The sequence below is a fragment of the Dermochelys coriacea genome, chromosome 10 (assembly GCF_009764565.3).
Source record: "Dermochelys coriacea isolate rDerCor1 chromosome 10, rDerCor1.pri.v4, whole genome shotgun sequence".
In the NCBI taxonomy this organism is placed as follows: Eukaryota; Metazoa; Chordata; order Testudines; family Dermochelyidae; genus Dermochelys; species Dermochelys coriacea.
In genome coordinates, this window is record NC_050077.1 from 58223933 (window position 1) to 58246914 (window position 22982).

General features: G+C 46.6%; 1 protein-coding gene and 1 long non-coding RNA gene across 6 annotated transcripts in view; one reads left to right on the forward strand and one right to left on the reverse strand.

Annotated features, from left to right (window-relative positions):
* Positions 1–82: 82 nt before the first annotated feature.
* Positions 83–8140, forward strand: LOC119862856. Of its 2 annotated transcripts, XR_005295407.2 has the most exons (6): positions 83–523; positions 710–1194; positions 3712–3868; positions 4114–4348; positions 4999–5086; positions 7961–8140. It is a non-coding gene; the product is annotated as an uncharacterized LOC119862856 (long non-coding RNA). The 2 variants fall into 2 exon arrangements; XR_006274704.1 differs by having other exon boundaries at positions 83–1194.
* Positions 4757–22982, reverse strand: part of FAM81A (family with sequence similarity 81 member A) — a 48611-nt gene continuing 30385 nt past the window's right edge. For all 4 annotated transcript variants that reach the window (XM_043493691.1, XM_038419425.2, XM_038419426.2 and 1 more), the window contains 5 exons: positions 11200–11329; positions 9137–9243; positions 7969–8104; positions 7320–7515; positions 4757–6740 (listed from right to left, as the gene is read on the reverse strand). In XM_043493691.1, the coding sequence (XP_043349626.1) occupies positions 6619–6740; positions 7320–7515; positions 7969–8104; positions 9137–9243; positions 11200–11329 (691 nt within the window). In that variant the 3' untranslated portion in view covers positions 4757–6618. The remainder of the gene's footprint in view (positions 6741–7319; positions 7516–7968; positions 8105–9136; positions 9244–11199; positions 11330–22982) is intronic.

A 22982-nucleotide genomic window follows, 5' to 3' on the forward strand; every position in this document is an offset into this window, starting at 1 on the left:
CTGCAAGATATGTTTATTTTAGAGTCTGAGACATTTCCATCACAAACAAGTCTACTGTCATTCAGTGATGACAGAGGTAATTTATATCTTGGGAAATAAAGTCCAAAGACTAGAGGCTCTTAGGCAGTAGGAGAAAGTCTTCCCTAGAAAAGACAGTCCGAGGTGCCCACAGTAATTTGCTATCCCCTGCCCATATCAGTTGTGTGACTCCTGCAGTGTAACAGGATAGTGTAGTCCTCACTCAATGGGCAAATGTCTAGTGAAATGGAAGCTATTTTAGCCTCCCACTTATCAGGGATTCTTTTGGGCCTGAGCCATCGTCTGAAAAGCAGCCCCATAAGGTATCTGGATCAAAGATGCAGCAGTCACTGAGTCACTAGCTGGTTCTTTTTCCGTGCCCCAAGGAAGACATCCAGACAGAAAACACCATTTGGGGAACAGAGACCACGTGAGGGAAGAAAGACTCCTTATTAAGCCTCCACTACTTCCACAAGGGTACTGAGTGTGAAAATCAGAAGAAGAGGTGAGTAGGGCCTGTGAACAGGTGGTCTATGCACTCCAGCTTATTTTGCACAAACTGCTGCTTTGGTCCTTTCACATTTAAGGGGCAAAGTGATACCACCAGTTTGTGAGAAGTAACATGACTTTATTCCCCTCCAATAAATGGAATGATCTTTTCTAATCAAAAATCTGTTTGTCTTGTCTTCAGAAATGCTAGCTCTTCGGGGGAGCTAGAAAAAACAGTTTGACCAAGTTGTGCTGAGGGTAGGAGGACATCACGAGTAGTTCCCTAATCCACTGTCAGTGAGTATGGCAGCTTGTCTGGGCAGTAGGGATGGCTGGGAAGTCTTGACAAGGTCCCCTGGAGTTCTGTTGGGGGTTGTCATAGACATGGGATTTTTTTTGAGATTGAAGCCTCCAGAAGCAGCCAAGAAGCAGCAGGCTGAAGCCGAAGAATGGAAGCTGCTTGAAAAGAAGACTGGAACATCCTGGAAAGCAGCTACCTGAAAAAGCAGCAGCAGCAGAATTCCGAGGTTGGCTTGGCAACGAGCAGCTTGCCAGCAGCAACAGAAGAGCAGTAACCGCCACTGCATCCACGGCAGAAGAGCAACAGTGCAGCTATAAGCCACACTCTGGGGATCAGACAGGACAGAAGGTGAACAGATGAATCGGAGGAAAATTTAAATAAGGAGTGTAAGTCTGATCTTCTTTTTTATCTATTATTTAAGAGTGTATGGGTTTGTCTGTGAATAAATCTGGATGCCTGCTTCTTCAATGAGATCTCCGCTACCCATCCCGCAACTGGCTGATCACCCCTCATGAGATGTTAAATGTCAGGTGTTAAATGTTAAAATTTCAATGTCAAGTATTAAGTATTCATGTTGATGTTAAGTAAATGTTTTAATCTGTGAATGCAATAATGGTTTCTCATATGTGTATATAGGGGCTGCGTACACTGCATTGTGTTAAGTCTGAAGTTAAATTATATCATTAAGATTAAAAGCCTTTATGGATACAGAAACTCTATATGCTGGTTACATTGAAACCACTCTATTTCTTGTATGTGTTAAGATATCTTATGTAATCTGTGTCTTTTATTTTATTGCACTGCTTTAAGTCTTTAATGTAATTCTATTGCATTTTGCTATGGTCTATGTATCCTTTCTTGCTTCATTTACTATATCGTAACCACTTATTTTCTTTAAATAAATAATTCTTCTGTTTTCGAAGAGTTACTGCTTGTGTATCCATCCTTGAGCGGAAGGCTGTATCCCTGTCCTTTCAGAAATCAGCAAGACTAGCTTGCTCTGCGGAACCCTCTGCAGGTCAGAGTCAAGCCCCCTGGTAACACTATGGAAATTCCTTTAGGGCGAGCCACAATCTTGTTTATCCCTTTTCTTAAAATTAGACAATCTTTAGGTAACTTAATTAGCGTCTAAAGTTTTGGGTAACAAAGCCTCCCCATGCTGCCGGAAGTCCTGTAGTGCTATGAAAACCTTCCCATACTGCCAGAAGCCATCGTAGTGCTATGGAAGCTTTCCCAGACCCCCACAGGCCATCACAGTGATAGGAAAACCGCCCTATGCCACCAGAAGCCATCACAGCACTGTGAAAGCCTCCCACATTCCAGAAGCCATCATAATGCTATGATAGCCTTCCCCTACTGCCACAAACCATCGTAGCACTATGAAAGCCTCACTGGACCACCACAAGCCATCGTAGTGCTATGAAAGCCTCCCCATACCACCAAAAGCCATTGTAGCACTGTGAGAACCTCCCTGTACTGCCAGAAGCCCTCTTAGGGCTACAAAAGCCTCCCTATACTGCCATAAGCCATCATAGCAGCATGAAACACAAACTCAAACATTAAAAAGGACCACTCCTAAGGGAGAACATTTGTGGTCATGGCCATCATAGGCGTTTCTGTAAATTCGTCAGGAAGGGTGAACCTGTTTGGAAAAGTTACAAAAAACTCCCACCTCCCAACCTTTGCCCATCTCTCAGCTTATTCTGGACCAAACTATTTCCAAAGTTAGAAAATATCTGGTTCCTACAGGCCGTGAGATGGTACGTATACTTCCACTTAATCTCTCCCCCCAATTCACCTGCTCTGGATGCTATTCTAAGGCCTGTGAGCTTCCTTCAGGGGACATAACGATGGGCCTACTCATACCTCAAAACCCTACACCGGTATCTGAAGTCAACATCATCAGGATTTAGTAAGTTCTCTCTCTCTGCTGCTCTCTCTCTTTATGGGTAAAAAGTATTCTTGATTTTGCAGCTCACATAGTCCTAAGAAATGCCAGTTTCCTCTTTTCCAAACTCTTCCCATTCATGCAAAATTAGTGGCCAGAAAAAAAATTCTTCTTAATAATCCCATGGGCCTTACAATTCACTAACTGTGTCACTCATCCCAGTGCAGAAGGCCTCATATATGCCCTCTGCACCCGTTAATCCTCACATTAAAAGCCAAATCCTGAAGTCCTAATTCAGGTTAACTCAGTCAAAACTGTACTGATTTCTGTAGGACCAGGATCACGGTCTATGGGGAAAACCCATTTTCCAGCCTAAGATACTCAGGCTGGTTGCTGGGGAGATCCATGGCAGAGGGAAAGCTGGGGAGGAATCTTCCTTGGAAGGTCATAGAGTTGAGCCACTGTGGAAACTATGCTCTGGAAACCCTCCAGTTCAACCCTAACCCATCCCACTGCCTGTTCCATTCCTAACTCCAAAAACCCTGAAGGGGTTTTGTGCCATACAGAAGAAATAGTCCCTGCCTCCTAAAACCTGCACTCACCAGAGAAACCACACTATTTCAACTGTCAGAACCTCTCTCCACTACAGAAAGTGATTTCCCCCCCCCATTGAGCAAAATGAAGAGACCATGGCAGCATGACACTAAAAACCAGAAGGGGGCGCTCCATTGTATAACAACTGAAGACTCTTCCTCTTGGTTTTACAGAGACTTTGTAAAGTCAATTTAGAAGCAAATTTTAGTTTTGCAAAAGCAAACTTTTAGAAAACCTAGCAACATCAATAGAAATATCCCTGTGTCTGTGTGTTTATTTCAAAGGAGACAGGTTGTTGAGATTTCAGAGACGTGGATTTCACCACACATCTGCAGTTGAAATGAAAACAAAATGTGCATCCCAAATACACTGCTTTGACAATCTCAAACATTAATTTGAAAGGATTAATATTCCCCTGCAGAGTTTTCAAACAAGCCGCCCAGCACCTGCTTGTGCAGGAGAACCAGAAAGGGAAACTGACTGGAGAAAAAGCGAAAGCAACTCCTCTACTTCTCTTGTTCAAGCAGCGTGAAATACAGAGAACAAACAAGGAGTATAAATGATGACAAGTAAACTAGGTGTGTATGTTTTTCTCTGTGTTAGCAATCCAACCCCGTAGCTCCCAGCTTTATTTTGTTCAAACCCCTGTTGTGATGCTTCAGCAGGTCCCCTTCCATGAGTCCTCCCACCATGCCCCAAAACTGTTGACATTGTATGTCCTTACTTATATCCATTGTCTCCTTCTCTGCTGTCCTTTCAGCCAGTTCCTCCCCCCCTGCTCTCAGTCTTGGTTTTTCCCCCTTTTGCTTTCTCTTTTTTGCAGGCTCTTCCTCTCCACTCCCACACTAACCATAGGCCACATCTTGGGGCTTGAAAAGGATATCCATTAGTGGTCTTGTGAGACTGAACTGCACATATTGTTATGTGAGTTGAGTATCACAGCAGCAGGCAGGAGAAACATGGATCAGTGGACTACTGTCTGAACCTGTAACCCTGTACACATCTGCTGCTCCCAGAACTGGTTGCCGTACGGGCCACTATAGAAGAAAGAAGGAAAGGTGAGAGCGAGAGAGTTTTACCTACATGTTTACAGAAAGCAATGTAGATCCAGGTCAGGTAGCTTTCCCTCTCCGCCCACAGGGCTCTTGTTCTCTCACTCACATCTGCCTGGCACCCACCCCTGCAGTTTGGAGACACTGGTGTAGTGCTGTTATTTAGTAACCTGGATATGGATATTATTTTAGAAAGAGATCATTTTGACCTGACAATGTCCCTTTATTCACCTTTAGGGAAAAAACTGTTTTCAAAAGCAAAAACCAAGTAATCAGCTAGCATTTCCTGTGTTGTTTTATATATGGGCTGGATCACACAAGGTTTTACAAGAGAAACATTTTTATTAAAATCATATATAAATTGTTTCTCGGACTTACTGTATGCTTGTTCATTTCCTGTAAGATTCACTTTGTTACAGATTTGCTATTGTAGGAGAAAAATACCTTCTGCAGGGAGGCGGGGGGGAAGAGGGTTACAAAACGCCAATGAGTTCTTCTCCACCGCACATGGCTAAATATTGACTAGATAGGTATACAGACATCAAGAAAAGGAATTTTAAAAACAACTTTTAAGAAATACCTGTAAATGTTTTAACCATCTCCTTCCAGTGAACAGGAATCTTATCTTTAGCTGCCATTTTAATTATATTTCACAGCAGGTGGCCAACTGGGTGACACAAAGTGGGACGAAAAGAGTTTTTTGCCATTAGAGAGCATTGGAAATCAAAGTTGTAAAGTTTTAAGGTAAGTTCTGTAATATGTTAAACACACTTTTGGCTATATGGGCAGCAAATGCTACTTTAGCCCTTGATCCAGCAAAGACTTGCGCATTTGTTTAATGTTACACACTGTGCATTGTCCTACTGAAATCAATGGGTTTTAAAACCTTGCAGGATTGGGGCCTTAACTGTTGCACTACTTGTTCCACATCTTTGGCCCATAGAAGTCATTGGGAGTTTGCCACTGACAGTTCAATGGCACCAGCATTTGGCAATATGGGCCTGGGCAAAAGCCTACTGAAGCCATTGCAGACTCCTATTGACTTCAATGGATTTTGGATCAGGCCATGTATTCTGAGTGACACTTGACGATAATGGGAGCAGAATTAGGCCCTTAATGTTTTCCCATCTAGATTACTACACAGTGTTGGTGCTAATTTTCATTGTGTAATCTATTATGGAAATTGAAATAAGCACCAGTGTAATATAAAGTACATTAAGAGATTAAAATATTCTTTGGAAATTTTGTAAATACAATACTAATTCAAATCTACTTATCCATGCTAAATTATTAAAACCTACTTAAATAAATTAAATTTGAAGAGTCAGTTGTCTTACATCAGCAATACAAATTTCTAGTAGATCATAAAACATTTTAAGATACATCAAAATGCATCTTATTTTTACATCATGTTCTCCAGAATTATTTGAATTATCACTTTCTCCACTCACAGCAAAACCCTCAAAGTTTACACTGACATAATGAAACAATGCACAAGAACACAACTGATATTAAAACTTACAATAAAATACTGTATACGTTATCCTTCACCCCATCTCAGCTCTACCTGGATATTAATTAGAAAGTTCACAATACCTAAGGACTTCAAACGACGACATGTTAAGTTGCTCGTGTTCCTCAGATGGATTATTCTTAGCCTACAACTACAAAATATAATACTATATAGTTAACACGCATGTGCGCACACAATATTTTTTTTAATGAAGCAAAGGCATCATTCTCTGATGGTATTTGGATTTTTAAAACTGGTCTATTAGAAGCCAGTTCTGCCCCCAGTAAAGTTAATGGGAACATTTCCAGTGACTTCAATGGGAGAAAGATCTGGCAAGGTGGTGAATTGCAAAGTGATATTAACCTGTTAAGGCTTGACTTTTAAACAGAGCAATTAACTGTGGGTACAAGTGCTAATATTTCAAAACCCACAAAAGTGGAGGCAGCACTGAGGCTCCTTTAACAAATTTGGCATCACATTCACCAGTGTGTTGCTCCACTTTTAAACAGCTATAACTCCACCGAAATCAACTGGAGTAAAACACTGGTGAGCTAGGGCTTTGCCCCCTAAAAACTATTTATCGGCTTAGCTATTAAAAGTTTGCATTTACTGCTTACAGTAAACATACACACCTGTGGAACAGAAGCATGTTATTTAGTACATGCACTTAATTACAAATTGGAATGAGGTTATAGCCTATTTAGACACATAAATGCTCTTCTCTCTGAATAAATCTTGTGATCAGTCATGATCTTGACTCTCCCTATGTCGGAACTTCCTGCTTCATTTGGTGAATCTGCTTCTGTAGCTCATCCCTGTCAAGTTTCATTTTGGCTTCTAGAACTTCCCGTAGGGACCCAATGCTCTCATAGATAGCCGCAAACCCTAATTACAGATAGAAATTGAATTAGTTTTATTATTAAAACTAAAGAACATTAGAAAGCAAAATTCAAGATTACAACATATAACAGTGCATTTTTCATTATCAGTAGAGAAAATGTCCCTAATAAACACAGACACTGGGCCAAATTCTCTGCTGGTGTAGATGTGTGAAACTCCATTGAAGTCAATGGAGCTATGCCCATATATACATTATGGCAGCCAAGAGCTGTTGGCAAGCACAAGTCCACACTCTCTTGCCTGGCTACTCCCCCAATAAACCACTGAATTCTTCTGTTTTCTAAAGACAAAGAAAATGACAACAAGAAATCTAAAGCTAATTCAGTTTCGCTCTGTGCTTTGTAAGAATCTCACCCACTGTGCAGATACCTGTGCATGCAACAGGTACATGCACAGTTTTGTAGGTACATCCATTATGCACCCAGTTGAAAAATCGGTCCTAAAGTTGGTAAAGAGCTTTGAGATCCTCAGATAAAAGATACATTAATGCAAATTAGTATTATTATCATAGTTAAATTATGGTAGCAGAATTCAGAGTACAAAGCTTGACAGTAGTGGTCCTACCAGCATTAACTTCAGCTTTCATTTCTTTTATATCTTCATTACTCTCCATCTGAAGCTTGCTGATTCGAATATTTATCTTCTCTTCAGCCTGTTTTGTTCCATGTTCTTCCATGGTTATTTTTTGAATTTCTTCTATTTTATCAAGTTTCTCTGACATCTGGCTGAATCTCATCTCTATGGCCCTTTCACTCATTTCCTGAGATCAGTGAAAATAATTATATTTGGTTATTCTTTGGGTAATAAATGACCAAATTCTTTGGGTAATAAACTGTTCATTCCCTAGATATGCAACAAGCATCAATGCTTACTTATAATTTTCTATACAAGATGTAAACGTTTAAGCAGTTATAAAATATAGTTAATAAAAATTCTCAAATTGGCTGGGTCACTGTAAGCTGCTTCTTCATTTTATTTTTAAAATAGACTATTTGTAAACTTAAAAGTAATGTTCAGATTTATCTATCATTATAAGATGGGTTTCAAAAGCTCCCAATCAATGGGAATTTTATCATTGCGTCAACAGCAGTGGACTTATGCCCATATTGAGCACTTCTGAAAATCCCACCAAATGCCAACTCAGTAACATTTGCTTGTATACATCTCTAGAAGTATTTTCAAAACAGTTTATTCTTTTATTACAGAAACCTACAGTCTTTTCTGTAAGGGCCAAGGAAATCTGATCAATTTTCTGTAAAAGCTCTTTTTCAATCCGTTCATGTTCCTGTTCCAACCAGCTGCGGGTAGACAATATCTGGCTGCTGAGTTCTTCTACTGCACCTTTTAATCTAAGAGAATAAAATAAATGAGCATGTTTGCAAATATACAAGAGCATCTCAGGTTCTTTGATCATTGGGCTGTGGAGTTTTTATGACAATCAGCATAAAAATCCCCTTTTTCCTCCATAGCATGTTTGACAGCATATTCATGCAATGTTTTGAAATTTCACACTCCTTGGCTTGGTTTATGTTAATTGTTTCAGATAATCAAGGATGAGAGAATGTAATAGAACAGCAACTAGTTGCACAAAATTTGGTTGCAGTATTTTGAGGCATATATGATGCAGACCCTTCAAGAAATAGTATGTCATAGCCTAGAAACAAGTGTGGCATCCCATTCATTTTACAGTCTTTGAAGCCCATGAGAGTTGGGACTGGAAAGAACTGAGTAAAGATTTTAGGATTTGGATCTACATGTATAAATTGAAATGTGCTGTAGTATTTGAAGTCCTATGCATTTGCCTCTCTCATTTTGGCGTGGTGCTGAGATAGTTGCAGTAACTCTGTGTGCCCATATATATTTGATGTCAGTTTGAAAATGTTACACCTATTGAATTCCGTGTCTGGCTGTCTGCACATGTATATACAGTATACATTCTTTTCCCGGTCTTAATACTCACATCTGGCACACAATGTTTTACAAATTTAGTTCAAAGTGGTTTGTGACCAGATTTACAGAAATATTTAGGTGCCTAAAAATACAGAAAGGTGCATAGTGGGGTTTACAAAAGCATCTACACAGGTTAGGAGCTGAACTCCCACTGGAAGTCAGAGTGAGATGCTGAACTTACTTAGCTGCTTTTGTAAAATCCACTAGGTGCCTCTCTGCATTTCCAGGTGCCTATTATCTCTGCAAATCTGGCTCTTACTGAGTACTATTACATCAGTGAGCAAATGTACAAATTAATGTATCTTCATTTGGATCCCAGTCCTTCAACACCTCACTCATGCAAAGATCCTTTCATAAGGATTCCTCCAGGTTTGCAAGACTAGCCCCTTGATTTATAAATAGCATGATTTTCCAATAAGGTGAGTACTCACTTAACATCCAGAAGGTGGAGCTGTTGGTTGCTCTCTTTGTAGGCAATCTTCAGTTTTGCTTCTTGTTGCATTATTGACTGCTCTACTCTGCTCAGAAGGTAAGAAATCTGAAACAGAATTCTGAATTTACTATTTTTCTCCTCAAACTCATCACACATTGTATTTGGAACATAAATACTTATATTATGAGTGAAGATTTTAAAGGGACGCTGCTCTAATTGATGGGCCCAAACTTTAACCTACTTGCAAATTTTCCTTTTAGTTTTTTAAACTGTCCTCATCATGCAAAATGTACTAACCCACACAACTGGAGTGGCAGCATTACTAAGATCACAATTTCTCAGCCAACAACAACCGGGGGGAAGCTGTGTTTCCTTGCAGTAAACGCATCTGCCTGGACCTGTTTTTCTGAGTAGGTGAGGAATATCACCTAGCCGCACCCCACCTCCAAAACCTCCCTGTGTGAGGTAGCTCTCAGGAGTACTGTCCATGGTACACACCTCTTGGGCAGGCCCTCATTCTTCCTTCCATTACCTTCTGGACTTTCCAAACCCATTGAGAGAGTATGGGGGAGGGGGGAGAATAGGATTTGTCCCAAATGCACACATCAGTTCCTATTATTGTCCATGTGCACACATCAGGTCATGTTACAACCTCATTCCAATGCTGAATTCTCATTGACAACAATGGTATTTACGCACAGAGACTGAAGGTAAAATGTGGCCCATCAAGAAAACAGGCCCTGTGCCAGCAGTCAGTGTGCTGGCAATCTCTGTAAAATTATAATTTTAAAAGTTACTGCTTAAGAACTCTATACCTCACTACCTGGGAAACCTGAGTTACTCAACACATGGGAAATTGGAGTTTATAAATTAAGGAATATTTTAATTATATAAGTGTAGAAAATGCATCTTAAACCAATGCATTTCTATAAATCAGCTTCTATATTTGAGGCATTCATTAAAACAGAACAGATTGTTTTAAAAGCTAGTAAGAAAAAAAGTGAATTATCAGACTGCTCTTGTGTGCCAAGCTTTAGATTAATGTGAAATTTTTATGGCATACAATGGAAATGCTAATGTTCAACTACAGTATCATGAAGAATGAGACTGTAGTTAGTAGGTTATGGAATATAGATTTTTTCCATGTTTTAAAAAATTGTAAATGTAACCTACTTGAATCATGGAAAATGTCTTTGTTGAGCTTTTTTCTGATCAGGGTTTAAATATAGAAGTTGGAAGTGTCATGGGATTGATTTTCCTCTCTGACTAATATACCTACAGTACCACAGGCTAACTCAATGAGATTACTTGATATATTTGACAGAATTATTACTGCACAGATATAGGTCTAGATTGTGAGTGGCCCCTGTGAGGCCATGCTAGTGCACAGGAACAAGCAAGAAGCTTGTCCCTCACCTGCATGTCTGCTGTAAAACTGATAGAGACAGGAAAAGCCCTGGCATCACCCCCTCCATACTCATCCAGGGAATCAGGCGGGTGCATCTTGGTATTCTGTATAATTGTTTTCTTATATGCAGCATTTTGTATAACCCAAATGGCTTGTGAAAAATGCACAAGGAGCAGCACTCGTGGAAACTGTGCCTGCATGGTACAAAGTGTTCCTGGTGCTCTTGCAGGGGCTCTGCATCACTCCTGGTTTGTGGCTGAATGCCACAGACTAACCCAGAGGAAACCCCTACTGAAATGCAGCCATTACTGGGGTTGCTCACAGAAGGCATTAGAACAATACGAGCAACCACTAAACAACATTTTAGGGACAGGAAATTATGAATACTTTAACCAGTTAGAGCAATTGAAGAATGTAAGTAGGTGAAATGTACGTACCAATTCAGATTTGGTCTGGATTCCAGAGCAGACAAATGTGCATTTACATTTGCACAGAGTGTCATGGGATCTTTAATGAGTAAAAATGGTCAGGACCTTGATTATGTTTCTTCTGAAAGCCAGCAACTCCAGTGGCATTAGCTTAACAATATGGTGTTTTTCTTCATGAAGTTAAACTCTCCCTCCTATGAGGATCACTTGTTTTATACAACATACCTGTATTTCTGCCTCTTTGATTTTAGATTCCAAGATCATTTTAGAAGCTTGTTGGTCTTTGCTTAGGCTTTGAAGTCTTTCATACGTAATTTTGTGCTCTGCAGACAATCTGGCTAAACCGGCATCGCACCTGTTGAGATAAATAAATACCAAAGCAATGGATGACTGTTGCTGAACATAATGTATAGGCCAAACTTTTTTAAATAGATCTATTTTAGAATGGACATTTCTATGAAGGTATCAGTCTCTCCTGCAAAACATTTCTTTTCTATGAGATTCAAAGAAATATTGATGTCTCTAACATCCACCTAATTGCCCCATAACTGGTATAAGTCTCCATACTGTAGTAGGTGCAATCCTGCGGTAGATCTCAGCTCTGAAATCATATGGACAAAAGATGTGCTTAGGAAATCACATTACAAATTCAAGGATGTACAATTTCAATACCTTACGCTATTGCTTATGATCCATCAGACATCTCTTAAGGTGTGTGTAATTGGCCATTAGTCTGCTACACAGGCAGCTACTCACACAGTTTACTTATTAGATGCAATTAGAAAGTAATTATAAAGAGCATATTTAAATTATTGCATTTAAGCTGCTTTGGGTTTTACATGCTTATTTATACTTCTATTCACAAAATAATAGCATGCAACCATATTAACTACTTCAGGGCCAAATTCTGCAGTCATTAGTTTGAGGTTTTTTTCTCTCCAGGTAAGTTCCCATTAAAAGCAATGGAAGTTTTGCCTCATGAACTGGCAGAACTGCACCATAAGATTTACCATTTATCTTCTGCACATTGGAATACTTCTGTAATTCCACCACATTTTCAAGACAAATGGTGTGTTCTAGTATATGCCTGTGTTTTTTCTCCCACTTTTCAGAAATATTTTTGACTGATATATTTTATCTATAATAATACAATAAGTGCATTAATGAGTTGTAAGAATATAGGTACTGTAGGTTCAGGAGTAAGACCTCTCAAAAGTATGAGTAATGTGTATTTTTGTTAAGTGAAATATGTAACTGTCATTGTTACATAATCTAATATACGGAACTGATTAAGATCAGATAGCAGTTAAGGTTTTGGAGGGAGCAGGCATAGAATGTGACAAGCAATAGCAAGTTAAATCATTATCCAAATTAATCTCACATTTTAACCATTTTCGATATCATTTCAATTGGAAAGCATTCGCTCTGGGATGCACTTTCATCATCTGAATTATAACAAGTATCTTTTTTACCTTTCAAGCACAAAGGGAAAGTAACAACTCAAATGGCAAACAGAAGGGAAGACACTTAGCAATATGGTAGAACTACAATATGAAAATAATAAGAGGAGCAAAGTAACAGAGAAGTGAGAACACATTAGAAAATCATCATTTAGCAATTCAGTGTACTGGAGGAAACGTGATACGGGCAGCAAGAACAACTTAAATTGGATGTTTTTCTAGAAGATATGATCTAAGAATTATTTTGCAGAAGCGCTGGCTGGTGTTATACAGGGGGTCAGACTCGATAATCACAGTGGTCCCTTCTGGCCTTGGAATCTATGAAAAAAGTCAACATAGGACTAAAGATGTACCACCAGACCTCCAGACTAGGGTATCTGTGGAGTGTTTGGAGAAAGAACAGAGGCTAAATTTCTCTATGTAGTTACCATTAGTGGAAACCAGAGACACGAAATTATCCTGTGTCTATTCAACAATAGCACATGGACTCCAAGAAGTGGTTAGTCTCGTATCTGAGTTCTCATAGAAAAGCATAAAAAGCAATTGCTTTGAAACGACTGTAGCAAATGTACACAAAAGGCATCCATAATTTTTATGGCACATTGTTATTTTTGGCTCATATGATCATAGTGGATCTTTGTTGTTTGTGAAATTGAGTACATTGGAAAGGGGGCAGCTGGTTGTATGGTATAGAACATAAGTGATTTTCAAAGTATCCCAGATTCTGATCTCAGTTACACTGATGTTTATCTGGAATAAACTGAACATATTGGTTTATATTTCTCCAGATATATTTTGGTTGGTACCATATGACAAACTGTGGAGGCATAAACTCAAAGTATTAAGACATCAGCATGCTCTTAATGTTCATTTTACTAGGATTTTCTTTAAATTTTATTCAGTACTCTGTACAGTATAGTCAAAAGAGAGACTATCTCTGTGCTGTACATTCAAGCATGTGGCTGGTATCTTCCCAGAAGAAAGTACAGATATGCTGCAGCTATGGGGCCAGATTCTGACCTCCATTACACTAGTGTAAATCTGTAGTTAAAGGTTTGTAATGATAAAAGAATGTTTAATGAATGTCTCTACTGGTTTTCAAATGGTACCAACCAAAAAATAAGATAGCATGATTTACAATTTGAACAATACCTGTTTCTTAAAATAACTCTGGTTCAGGTTTAAAGACAAACTAACAATCTCAAGAGACTTCACCTCTGTTGGGCCAAAAGCTCATTACAGTGACCACTGTAAAGAAAGTACTCCTTTTCTTTTTGCAATACAGACTAACACGGCTGCTACTCTGAAACCTTCCAAATCTCAGTAAGCAAAAGGAGTATTTAGTTTCATGAATCACTGAAAAGTGTTTTTGTTGCTAAGAAATCATTGGACAAATATGAGGAGAGTCTGCTGTTCTATTACTTCAGAGGTTATGCCTACAGTTGGAGTGGGTGTGCTACCCCGCTCGCATAGACATACTCACACTCGCTCTCATTGAGCTAGCATGCTAAAAACAGTAATGTAGCCAGGGTAACAGTTAGCAGCAACATAGAGTAGTTGTGTGGCGTATGTACTCATAAGTTTCAGTCAGGTTTGTACTTTGCTAGCTTGTTCACTCACTGCTGCCGTGGCACCCCAGCTACACTTCTATTTTTAGTGCGCTACCTCAATGAGACCTAGTGCAAGTATGTCTATGCAAGCTGGGAATCACACAAACAGCTCCAAGTGTAGACATACCCTGACTGTCGCTAGTGGCAATATGCATATGGGCACCAAACCAAGTACTATTCTGCAGGAGGTACATACAAGTACAAAAATGGTTTACTTAAGACTAAATCCTATACAACGCTCATGTGACTTGTAGTAGCATGATGTATATTCAAATGTGCAAGCAAGCTACTCAAGGTAGCAGTGGTTACACATTATGCACTGTTCTGCCTCACAAGCAAAGGGTGTATTAGCGATGGGACGGTTGTGTGTCAGGAACAGTCAGTATGTGTCAGTCCCTGCCCCTCCCCATTCTGCCTGCTCAGGGGAAAGGGGAGTAAGAAAGCACACAATGCTTGTTTACTCCCATGTGTCTGGAACCAAAAATTTAACAGTATATCAGAATCTATAAGCACAGTAACATTTCAATGAGTTTTCTTATTGCAAATGCCATAGGCATCAGCATGCTTTTATTTATTTATTTTGGTGCCTTTATGGGAACTGAGCTCTTTTAGAAATCTGGCCCCAATTCCTGGTTCTGAGCCCTTCTAAAAATTCTGTCCATAATGACATGGAAAGTTAAAAGAGACTGGTCAAGGCAGAAGCAAGAGGGAAGCTCCAACTGCATTTCCAAGTATGAGATCAAAAGAAGACTAAGATTTTTTAAAACTTCAAAATAGTTTTAAAGAATAATCTTCCACCTGCTAGATGCAAGATACAACCTCCACTCTGTAAAGCATGCTGCAGTTCTGGGCTTTTGCATTCCTTTGTGTCTTATGATACAAATCTCAAGATGTTGTTGGAATTACACCCACAATTCACCAAGGAGCAAACATTGTAGGGACAAAAGAACAATATTCAAGAGCAGCTAGTTGTAATAAGGATAAAAAGCATTCCAGTCCACCCAGGATAGCTTATCAGTTTTTTTTTAAAAAGTATTTCATGATTTTTATGCTTTTGTGAAAAAACATAATGAATATAATTCACCGAGCACAGAAGTTTGAACAGCTGTTCCATTCATAAGCAAGGAAATGCACCCCAGTGCAGAGGGGCCAATGCAAGGCAAAACTTAAACATTTATGCATTTATGCATAACTTAAAACCATTGAAGCCCATAACAGTGGGCTTCACTGGTGTGTGGGACCTTGGCTGGACCATCTGAACATGTGTGCTACAGTATATCAGTTTACCGCTAAGACACTTTGAAAAGATCATCCAGTGTTGTAATAACAAAGTGTACCTATTGGGTTCCGGGAAGTGGGCGGGTGGGAGCCCACCCACTGCTTAAGGACACCCCCCCCCAGCCTAAGGGAAGGATCTACAGGACCTGGAAACCAAATAATTCCGGGGGACAACTAATGAAATAACAGAGACAGGAGTGCAGTCAAAGGGTCAAAAGAAGGGAGCCTGATGGGGACACCAAGCAGAGAACCCCGGACAGCGCCCACTGCTCCTCAAAGGCGTCAAGAGAGCCAGTGGACGCCGCCCAGAGGAACTCTGCCCGGATACGTGAACGGATAGAGGATCGGAAACAGGCCCCACAGTCACAGGAGCCTCCATTGGCCAACCTCCTCTCCCTGGTTTTATAGATGGCTGTTTTAGCCAGGGCCAGGAGGAGGTTGACCAGGAGATCCCATAACTTTGTGGGGCCAAGGATAGGGAGTGCATAGAGAAGGAGATGAGGGGAAAAGTGCAGCCAGAAACGTAACAGGATATTTGTGAGGAGCTGGAATAGGGGCTGCAACCTGGCACACTCCAAGTAAACATGTGCCAGAGTCTCCCTCACGCCCTCATGTTCAGGTGTCTGGGATAGGGGTAAATCACGCCAAATACACGCCGTGCTCACGGCCCCATGAAAGAGCCGCCAGCTGATATCCCCAGCGGGCCTTGGGACCAGAGTGGAGTATAGGCTGGCCCACCGGGGTTTCTCACCCTCTAAAGGTGGCAGGCGGTCCTGCCACTTTGTGTCAGGGTGGGACGCGAGGGTGAGGAAGTAAGTGGAGCATGAGCGTGTAAAGATGTTTCCTTGGCGCGGTCTGGAAACTAACCGGCTGCAAGTCATGCAGCCGGCTCACAGAGAAGGGGCGGGGGGACCAGTTGGGTCCACGGAGCAGGGGCCTGATGAAAAGGTCCAGAGGGCCTGGGGTGGCGGGTGGGTGGGGCGTGCCCTCGTGCAGGACCTGGTCAAGGTAAACCCGAGCAGTGGGCGTCAAAGCGGCCCTCACCTCCTAAGTACGTGCCGGGGGGTACAAGGCCTGGAGAGCCCTATATGCTGAGCGAGCATCAGGGAATCCAGCCAGTCTCCCCGGTCGTAATCCAGGAGGTCTCCAACTCTGATGACTTCTGCCAGGACCAACCTCTGGCGCACCAAGAGGGACTCCGCCACCTGCACACGGAGCTGGGGATTGTGTAGCAGGAGCTCCACGAGGAGATCTGCCCCCTCGGTGGCCGCCACGGACCTGGTCACCGAGAATAGTTTCCAGGTCCAGAGGAGGTCCTGGTAGAAGACTGACAGCCGGGAGAGGTCTCACGGAAGATCTCTCGGCTCGAGATAAAGGAGCTGCCAGTCATATCGGAGCCCTCGGAGGCGGCGCAGGAAGGCATGCACCAGTACTCTACATGCCGGACTACCTGCACCATAAAGGAGCCTCTGCAGGGTCTGGAGGCGGAAGACATGGACCTGAGTGCATAGGTACTTCAGACCCTGCCCTCCCTCCTCCAGGGGCAGATGGAGGACTCCTGCAGAGACCCAGTGCAGTTTTGGCCAAAGGAACTCCAGAATCGCTGCCTGGAGGTTGGCCAGGAAGCCCGGGGCCGGGACCAGGGTGTTGAGCCGATACCAGAGCATGGACAGGACTAGTTGATTGAGTACTAGTGCCCTCCCTCGAAGGGAGAGGCACCTGAGTAGTCCTGTCAAGCTCCAGAGCCGCTCCGTCACCCTGCTCTGCAAACTGCGCCAGTTCTCCGGCAGAGACAGATGCGTGGCAGAAAGGTAAACGCCGAGATAGAGCAGCGGACCCGCGCTCAACCGGATGGCCTGAGGCGCGGGTGGGAGGGAGCTCGCCTGCCACCCGTCCCCGACCACCAGGCCAGAGCTCTTGACCCAATTGACCCGGCCGGAGGAGGCCACCGAGTACACAGTCTGGCAAGCTTCCACCCGCCCCAAGTCACCCGGGTCCTGGACCACGAGGAGCACATCATCGGCGTACGCCGACAGGACCAGCCGCAGCTCCGGCTCTCGAAGCACCAACCCCGTCAACCTCCTGTGGAGGAGACAGAGGAAGGGCTCGATCGCCAGAGCATACAGCTGGCCCGAGAGGGGCAACCCCTGCTGTACTCCCCACCCGAAGCTGACCGGCTCGGTCAGGGTCCAGTTGAGCCTGACCAGACACTCTGTGGAAGCATACAGCCCCTGGAGAAAACCCACAAACTGGGATCTGAAACCTAACGCTCGCAGAGTGCCCAGGAGATACCCATGGTCCACCCTGTCGAACGCCTTTTCCTGATCCAGGGACAGGAGGGTGAACGACAGACCATCCCTACACCCAAGCTCCAAGAGATCCCAGACCAGATATAGCTTATCAAAGATGGCACGGCCCGGGACGATGTTGGTCTGGTCTGGTTGGATCACGTCCTCCAGCACGGACCCCAGCCACAGCAAGATGGCCTTCGCTACGATTTTGTAGTCCGTGCTGAGGAGCGAGACGGGACGTCCATAAGTCGTGGAGGTCCCCCTTCTTCGGCAATAAGGTGAGCACAGCTCGCCTGCACAAGAGAGGGAGGACCCCGCTTTGTAATGACTCGGCCCAGACGGTGACTAGGTCTGGGCCGAGGACATCCCAGAACACGTGGTAGAACTCCACAGTCAGCCCATCCATGCCCGGAGATTTGTTGGTGGGCATGCGGTGGAGGGCTTCCGAGAACTTGGCCAGAGAGAGAGGCAGCTCTAGTCGGTCCCGGTCGCCTGCGCTGTCTGTCGGGAGTCCATCCCAGAGCACTCTGCAAGCGGTAGGATTGGTCGGATCCAGGGAGAAAAGATGTGCGTAGAAGGTTCTGGACCTCTCGCACATCTCCTCCAGATCCAGAAGGGGGGTGCCGTCCTTCACTAGAAGGCAGGTAGCGTGTTTCTTGGCCCCCTCTTTTTCTCCAGGGTGTAGAAGAAGCAGAAGCTGCAATCCATCTCCCAAAGATCATGCGGGATCGAACAAAAACACCCTGGGCCCAATGGTTGTCGAGGTTCTGGAGCTCCTCCCGCTTCTCCCGGCATGCTCCGCAAAGGGATGGATCCTCAGGGCTAGTGGCCAGACGCCTCTCTAGTTCGAAGATCTCCCGTTCCAACTGCTCTATTGCCGTTCCCTCTGTCGGCTGGCACCCCGGGTGTAGTCACGGCAGAAAAGCCAGGCGTGCACCTTCCCCAGGTCCCACCACCGCTGCGCCGAGGGAAAGGCACACTGCTGCCCTCGCCAGGCCAGCCAGAACCCCTAGAGGGACGCCAGGAAGCCCACCTCTGTTGTTAAAATGCCAATAGGCCAGCCCCAGCCTCTCCACATGGAGAGAGGCCGTCACGGTGGCCAGATGGTGATCCAAAAAAGGGGCCGGCCAGATGGTGGAGGAGTGGGTCCATGAAAGATGGAAGTGTGACAAGTAGAAGCGGTCCAACCAGGAGTGGCACGACTGATGGACATCCACCCCGACATAGGTAAACGTCAAGACATTGTCCGGGTGGTGGTTGTGCCAGACGTCCACCAGGGAGTGATGTTTGACAATCTCCCGGAGGACATCTGTGGCGGCCAGGCTCTGCTCGGTCCCCAAGCGGTCCCGCTCCTCGAGGGTGGTGTTAAAGTCCCCGCCCAGGACCAGGCACTCATGAGGATACAAGGAGCCGAGGAAGGCAGACGCCTGCTGATAAAAATGCATCTGCTCCGGGCCTGATGTCTGGGCATAGATGTTAACGAGGTTAACTACAAGCCCTTCCATCCGGACCTGGAGATGCAGCAGGTGGCCTGGCACCACCTCAGTGATACCCAGCACCTCAGGCCGTAGGTCGGGGGAGAACAGGGTCGCCACTCCAGCCGTAGGAACTGTGAGATGGCTAAAATAGACCCTGTCCCCCCCACTCCACCTGCCAGCTGTCTTCGGCGGCCAGATCCGTATGGGTCTCCTGCAGAAAAACCACAGAGTACCCCCCCTCCTGAAGGAAGGAGAGCATCTGGCACCTGCAGAGACCCATCCTACAGCCCCAGGTGTTCAGTGTTGGAAAGGTGATAGGTGCCATGAGGAGGGCTGTGGGGGATACTCGCCGGGAGGGATGCTCATGGCCCCAAGTGGGCCGCGCAGCAAACCGTGACCTACCCCGAAGGTGGGCAAGGATTCACGGAAGCCGTGGGCCCGATGGTAAGCTGTGGCACCCTGCTTCCTGGTCCTCTTACCCTCCCCCTTGAGGGCCCTCACAGCCCGGAGGATTTGGTGAAAATCCCCTCATCGCTGGAGAGCGAGCTGCACCTTATGCGGGAGCCACGGATGTCTTCTAGAAACTCCCGCAGCTCCTCTTGCAGCCGATGGAGGGTGAGGTCACTGCCCCCGATTAACCTCCGGTGGGGCCCCTGGCACAGCCCCATGGCCCACCGAGACGGGCAGACAAGGGGCAGACCCTCGACATGGCGCCCGATGGACCGGTGCCACCTGACCCGCCTCAGGCCCCGGCTCAATGGGGGGCGGCGGAGGGAAGATAGCAGCCCCTAGTGAGTCGGGACAGGGAAACACAAAGGCCGCTCCCTGGGGATCATCCTCCGGGAACGGGAAGGAGACGGCCCCAGGGGTGGCAGTGGCATTGTGGGAGGTGAAGGGAATAGGGACGGGCTTAGGAGTACGGTCGGGGAGAGGGACAGAGGCAGAATCCTGGGCCCCAGTAACTGGGCTGCTGAGAGATGGCTCCCCTCGGTCTGACTCAGAGGTCTGAGAATGGGGAGGGGGTCCCCAGTGCTGCCATTGAGCCTGAGCCCGGCATGTGTGACAGCCACGGCACCAGGAGGTGGGCAATTTTCAGTGGGGCCCCCGCACGGGAAGGAAGTCGGTTGCCCCACGCCAACGGGAGATACCCCTGGTAACTCGGGTCCTGGCCGTGAGGCACTAACCGTCACTTCAGCAGGCTCGGTGGCCGTCAGCAGAGTGCCACCTGTGGCCGGCAGGTCGAAGAGTCCAGGGAACCCTCAAAGGCGGGAGCAGAAGCAGTGGTTATGGGAAAGGGGCACGGGGAAGGGAGGGCCGGGGTGAGGTCGCTCAGGTCAAGGCCCACTGGCAGAGGGTCATCCTCCCCCTGGGTGACCGGGGTCAGACCCAGGGCCTCCATCTCTTCATAGATGGAGGGGAGATCACCTCCCATCACCCCGAGGCCCTCCCCGCCAGCGCACAGAGCGATGCTCGCTTCAGGACTCGCTGAGGCTTTGGATGTTAAGGTGGCAGGAGGGGCTCTATTGGAGATCACCATAAGGAGGGACCCCAACGGCGGGGCGGTGCTCCTCTCCGGTGCTGCCACATCTTCCTCAGCCAGCACCGGTGGTTGGAACTCGGCCGTGGGCAGGGCGGAAGGCTTGGTAGCGGTGCCCCCCTTCCTGGTTTTCCAGGGGGCCTCTGCATCAGATGGCAGGAGTGGAGTTCGAACCTTCCGCTTTCTCCGTACTAGTGTCCAGCCCTCCATAGCATCATCTGCGGGCTGAGTAACAGGGGTTGGGTCAGGGGGCAAGGATGATGACTCGGGGACTCGTGCTGCCCCACTGTTGCCTTCCCAAGGGGGGGGCAGATTTCTGGGACAGACCCTCTCCCACTCCCGGTGATACCCCCACCACACCCTCCTCTATGGGCCCTGCCAGAATGCATGCAGCAGAGGCAGGGCTCTCCCGCTCATCTGGGCACACTGGGGAAAGTACCCCTTGGGCCCGAGTGGGAGAAGTGGTGGGCTGAGGAGGAGGAGGGGCGGCTCTGGGTGCCGGGCAGCCAGGGGTGCCGGCGATGATGGGGCTGGCGCCCTGTTGGGGCTCGGTGGTCTCAGGTGCTCCTCCGTGCTGGGCCAAGGGGCAGTCCCTCTGGACATGCCCCATCGCCCAGCAGAGGTAGCACCGGGCCTCTCCCATGAAATAATGCAAAACCTGGTAATGGGCCCCCTGGTAGGTGACCAGGAAAGACCCCTCGAGCGCCTCTCCGCCACGCACTGCCAGCGGCAGTTGAAGCTGCACCTGCCGGTGGAACGAGTGGATGTGACAGAGAGCGGGGTCTTTGCAGCCCAGCGGGAGAGGGCTGATGACAGAGATTGGATTCCCCAGGGTAGAGAGGGCAGGCAGCAGGGCAGCATTGGGGAGGAAAGGAGGAATAGAGGTCAGGACTACACGGGCACCCAGGTCCTCCAGCGGCTCCAGGGGGATGAATACGCCCCCCATCGCCAGGTCCTTCGCCACCGCCTCCTGGGCGGCGGCCTCCAGGGCAAGGAAGAAGACGACCTTGCCATACATTCTGGAGGCCGCCACAATGGCCCTGGGCTCCACCACCCTCGCCAACGCCCACACGTAGGTCTCCGTGTGGGACGAGGCAGGTACCAGGAGGCAATGGACGCCGTGCGTCCTGGTCAAGGTGGGGAACGGGCCTCGGCCGGTAGGGATGGTAACTATGGTGACATAGTAGTTGGCGGGGGGTCGCCGCCACCTGGGCATACGCTCTGGGGGGCTGGAGGGGGTGGCACCCATGGTGTTGGTGGAGGGAACAGCGGGGAGGGACGCTGTGGCTGATAGCAGGGCCGCAGCAGTGGGGGCAGCCCTTGCCATGGAGGGCCTAGTCTTTTTAGCAGGGCTCTTTCCTCTTTTTTTGCCCCGGCCCTTCCTGCCGGCTGGGGGAGCTCCCCCAGAGTTGGAGGGGGCAAGAGACGTGGCAGAAGCGGAGGTCACCCCATTGCCCGCTGCTGATGGTGCCCCAGTGGGGGCGAAAGCTGGTGATTCGGCAGCGGCGGTTGAAGTAGAGGCTATGGGGGGGCGGGGTCTGCCCCAGGGATCCCACCCGTCATGTCTCCCCCCATGATGAGCTGTGAAGGAGGGGAAAAAACACCAGAGAAAGGGGTTGAGAGGGGAAGTAGCTCAACCACTCCTCTCTGCTAGGCTGCAGGCAGGCAGGAAGAGTGCCCAAAATGGGGGGGTGTAGATTCGGGGGCTATCAAGGACTTGTGGGGGGGTCAGTCACCGACCTAGGATGGAAGTGCGGCTCCTCTAGCTGCACTAGGGGAGGGAAGGTCCCAATAACATCAGGGGGGTGCAGTGATCAACCAAAACGGGGGGACACAAGCACATGAGAGGGGAGCATGGGCACACAAGGGGGGGCTGCAAAGGAAAGGGAGCAGACAGGCTGGGAGTGGCAGGGGAACTCAGGGGCTAGCTGTAGGGCCAGGGCAGGACAAACAAACCAAACCGTGGAGGGGAAAGGGCAGACAAACAAACTGGGCTCGCAAAGGGCTTAGGCAAAAAAGCTGGGGGGCAAAGGGCTGTAATCGAAGGGGGGCAGTCCAAAAAAGGAGGGGGGCACATGCACCCACGTGTGCTTGTGAAAAGTCACTTTTGTCTGGCTGCTGCTGCAGGCCCAAATGGTGAAAACAGGTGTGGCAGGCCAGGCAAGCAGCTGAGTCCTAGAGGCAGGAGCTTGAGGCAGATGCTATGTAGCCAGTGGAGGGGGCAATGGTGGTGGTGGGGGTTGAGGACACAGATGGACCCGGGGCAGGCTGCACGTCACATCCCCTACATCCCCACAAACACAGTCAGGATCCCCACCATGAAAGCGCAGTTCAATAATCGCTCAGTCCTCAAT